The sequence below is a fragment of the Sinocyclocheilus anshuiensis genome, unplaced genomic scaffold, assembly GCF_001515605.1.
Source record: "Sinocyclocheilus anshuiensis isolate Anshui unplaced genomic scaffold, SAMN03320099.WGS_v1.1 scaffold453, whole genome shotgun sequence".
Taxonomy (NCBI): Eukaryota; Metazoa; Chordata; class Actinopteri; order Cypriniformes; family Cyprinidae; genus Sinocyclocheilus; species Sinocyclocheilus anshuiensis.
Genome location: NW_015537979.1, coordinates 212100 through 215916, shown reverse-complemented (window position 1 = coordinate 215916; position 3817 = coordinate 212100). Strand labels below are relative to the sequence as shown.

The following is a 3817-nucleotide window of genomic DNA, read 5'->3' as shown; positions in this document are numbered from 1 at the left end:
AAAAAACATACACAAACAAAACCAAATTAAACCCTGCGGCTCGTGACGATACATTGATGTTTAAAGACACGAAACGATCGGTCTTTGCGAGAAACTGAACAGTATTTATATCGTTTTTTACCTCTGATTCACCGCAATGTCCAAACTGTCCTGAGCGTGTTCTCAACAGCCGAAGAAGAAGACGCCTCACGCGCCAGCTGTTGAGAACACGACGGTTCGGACATTGCGGTGAATCAGATGTAAAAAACGATATAAATACTGTTCAGTTTCTTGCACAGACCGATCGTTTCGTGTCTTTACACATCAATGTATCATCACGAGCCGCAGGGTTTAATTTGGTTTTGTTTGAGTATGTTTTTTTTGACTCTCAAAGCCGTGATTTCCATTCACTTCCATTATATGACTGACAGACTGCAACGGTTTGAGTTAAAAATCTTCGTTTGTGTTCTGCTGAAGAACCCAAGTCACCTACATCTTGGATGCCCTGGGGGTAAGCAGATAAACATCACATTTTCATTTTTGGGTGAACTATCCCTTTAAGCTTGAAACAATGTATTTTTTTGAGCTCACATGCAGTGCACACAGTACATAATTGAAAAGAGCTGATACTGCTTGTGGCTATTCTAGTGAATGTCTGTATTTGGTTTAAGGAAGAACATTGGACTGTATTTAAAGCAGTTTAAGCATAGTTACAGACAGTAAATTTGCACATTGTTGGTACGACGGCCTGTAGTCTTAAAGGGATAGTTCACACAAAAATGAAAATGCTTTTATCATTTACTCACTCTCATGTTGTTATGAATCCATACAACTTTAATTCATCTTCAAAACACAAATGAATATATATTTTTAATGAAAGCTGAGATATTTCTGTCCCTCTGTTGACCACAACTTTGACGATTCAATAAGTTCATAAAGACATCATAAAAGTAATCTATATGAATCAAGCAGTTTAATCAAAGTCTTCTGAAGAGACTTGATCATTTTATGTGATAGACAGATGTGATTCTTTTTTTTAAGCAAATAAACATTGATCAACAGAAATATTTAGAGCACATAAAATAAAGTAAACTTCACCGTACTTGCTTGATACACAGTAACCAATGAGGTTTGTTCTTGCGTGTGAGGCTACTACCATTGAGCTTCTCTTTACCATATTTGATGTGCTCTATGTATGTACGTTGATATATGCAATGTTACACGTAAATAAAAGCCTAAATTAAATTATTTGCAGATTAATCCACTCGATTCATATGGATTACTTTAGGTCTTTATTAACTTTTTAAAACCTCAAAGTTCTGGTGGAATGGACTTTCAATGGAGGGACAGAAAACACTCAGGTTTCACTGAAAATATATTCATTTGTGTTTGGAAAGTGAATGAAAGATGTATGGGTTTGGAATGTAATTAATGACAATTTTAATTAGCTATCCCTTTATTATGTTTAATTAGTTATGCTCAGCACTTTCCGTCAGTGCGGTTAATAGCACATAATTCAACTCAAGTATCATGTTGAAATGACTTCTGTAGGGAGCTAAGTGCACATCCAGAAGAGTCCAGTCCCTCCATAATGGGAAACATGAAACAGTCGCCTTCCCAAAATTCCTGTGACAGTGCCATTTTAGAGGGTAGTCTGGCGGACAATGGCTTGTCCATTGATAGTGACATCAGTGAAAACTTTGTCATCCTCATGGACTCAGGTACAGCAACACTCAATGCACTTTTATTTTAAAAACTAGAACCAGAACTGTCAGTATCTTGAAGTCATGTGTGTTTGTGTTGTTGTGATTCAGAGTCTGGTGTGGAGTCGTTGCGTCCTAATGGTACGGGTGTCTCAGGCAGCTGTGTTAGTCCAGCTCCAGGAACAGAAGGGTCGTCAGCAGACCTCAGCAGCTCTCTGTCCCAGAGCACGGAAGACATTGCCCAAGATATGGTGAGTTTTATCTAGCGCACTGTAGCGCATATAGATGGCTAAACACCTGCCACTTTTTCTCTGCATGGAAGAACTTCAGAAAATGCATCATAAAACTGATAATCATTTGCTCACTATCATGTGCTTATAAAATCCATATGGCAAAGAAAGCATAACGTGACCATGAGTTTATATCACATTTGCCCATATTCAAACAGTAAACATGTTTTAACATTGGCTTTAATGCCTGTGAGGCAAGTACTTTAGTGATTGCCGAGGGGAAGTTTAGTAATCAATCAGTGCTCAGGATTGATCAGTAGCATTTACTGTGATCTTAGTTGGTTGTGTGATTTTTAATGAACGCTCTGATTTTATTTCAGGTGTCTGTGTTAGTTCTGTGTCTGAGGCGAATAGGGTGCCTGACGGAGAAGTGTGGTGAAGATATCGTGGTGGCGCTGGAAGCCCAAGAGCTTGTGCCTAAACAACATAGCAACCATAAAGTCATAGACCTGCTGGCGGGACTGGCACTGACTGAGGGTTAGGATGCTAAATGTGTCCATAAATGTGAATGCCAAAATAATAATTTGGCCACTTTTTTTGACCGCTTTGTTTAAATTAACTTTAGGCACAACACTGTTTACATGAATCTCCTGCCCAAACATCCCCAAGATTCCAATAGTGATCGCTTTCACTGTCAGCACCAGTTCGAATGACCTTGTGCTAATTCAGTTTCTCAGAAGTCGACAAACGTACATGCGAGTCTGTTGGACACATCTGTTTCATAAGATCACACATCATTAAAGGAATAGTTCACCATTACATTACTTGTTCACCAGTGGATCCTCTGCAGTGAATGGGTGCCGTCAGAATGAGAGTCCAAACAGCTGAATGGTGTTTTATATAATATATAATATTTTCATAACATGAGCCGCTTAAAATTATGAAAATTATCAACATTTTATTCAAAATGGTAAGCAAGCACTGCTTTATGTTTTGTATGTCTGCGTATATCTGCTTGTATATTGTTTCTGTTTCTCCTTTTGAATGATGAATCTATACTATTGATAGCTGCTGATATAGACAGTTAACTCCTCTCATGCAGGCACAAAAGGCACGTGCTAGTTTGCAATCAGCTGTAGTCTGTGTTCAAGCGCAGCGTTTTGGTCCAGACACAGTTGATACGAGGCAACAACATTGGCTTTTGTCGTCACTAATTTTTTGAAGTTGGCTTGGTGTGTCCTGGCATTGATAAAAACTTCAAAATAATTCACAAGTAATCCACACGACTCCAATCCATCAATTAACATCTTGTGAAGCGAAAAGATGTGTTTGATAGAAACAAATCCATCAAGTCGTTTTTAAATTCAAATCGTTGCTTCTGGCTAAAATACGAGTCCTCAATTCATAATTTTGCCTTTTCTGGTGAAAATGTCATCTCGTCTGAGTGAAATCAAGCACCGTTTACAAACGAAAACAGTCCAAAACAGTTCCAAACAAATATGTGAGTGGATTTTAATGTAAAAGTACAAGAGGGGATGGACTTTTTCACTGGAGGAAGCGTTATTATGGATTATGGACTCATATTTTGGCCAGAAGCGACGGTTTAGAGTTAAAACACCTTTAAGGGTTAGTTCACCCAAAAATGAAAATTAGGCTGCGTTTTACTCACCCCCGAGGCATCCTAGGTGTATATGACTTTCTTCTTTCAGACGAATCCAGTCGGAGTTATATTAAAAATTGTCTTTGATCTTTTAAGCTGTTTAATGCCACTCAGCGGGTGTTGCATTGCTTCAGTCCAAAAGAAGTTAAATAAAAAGCGCCCATCCATTAAAAAAAGTGTCTCACATGGCTCCGGGGGGTGAACAAAGGCCTTCTGTAGCGAATCGATGCGTTTTTGTAAGAAAA

The 3817-nt window shown here is 38.5% G+C and overlaps 1 protein-coding gene across 1 annotated transcript in view; it reads left to right on the top strand.

Annotated features, from left to right (window-relative positions):
* The window catches only part of LOC107672988 (UHRF1-binding protein 1-like), a 40448-nt gene that overhangs the window by 30141 nt on the left and 6490 nt on the right, over positions 1-3817 (top strand). Inside the window, exons 15-17 of the mRNA XM_016466390.1 lie at positions 1531-1700; positions 1794-1933; positions 2293-2449. Coding sequence (XP_016321876.1) covers positions 1531-1700; positions 1794-1933; positions 2293-2449 — 467 coding nt within the window. The remainder of the gene's footprint in view (positions 1-1530; positions 1701-1793; positions 1934-2292; positions 2450-3817) is intronic.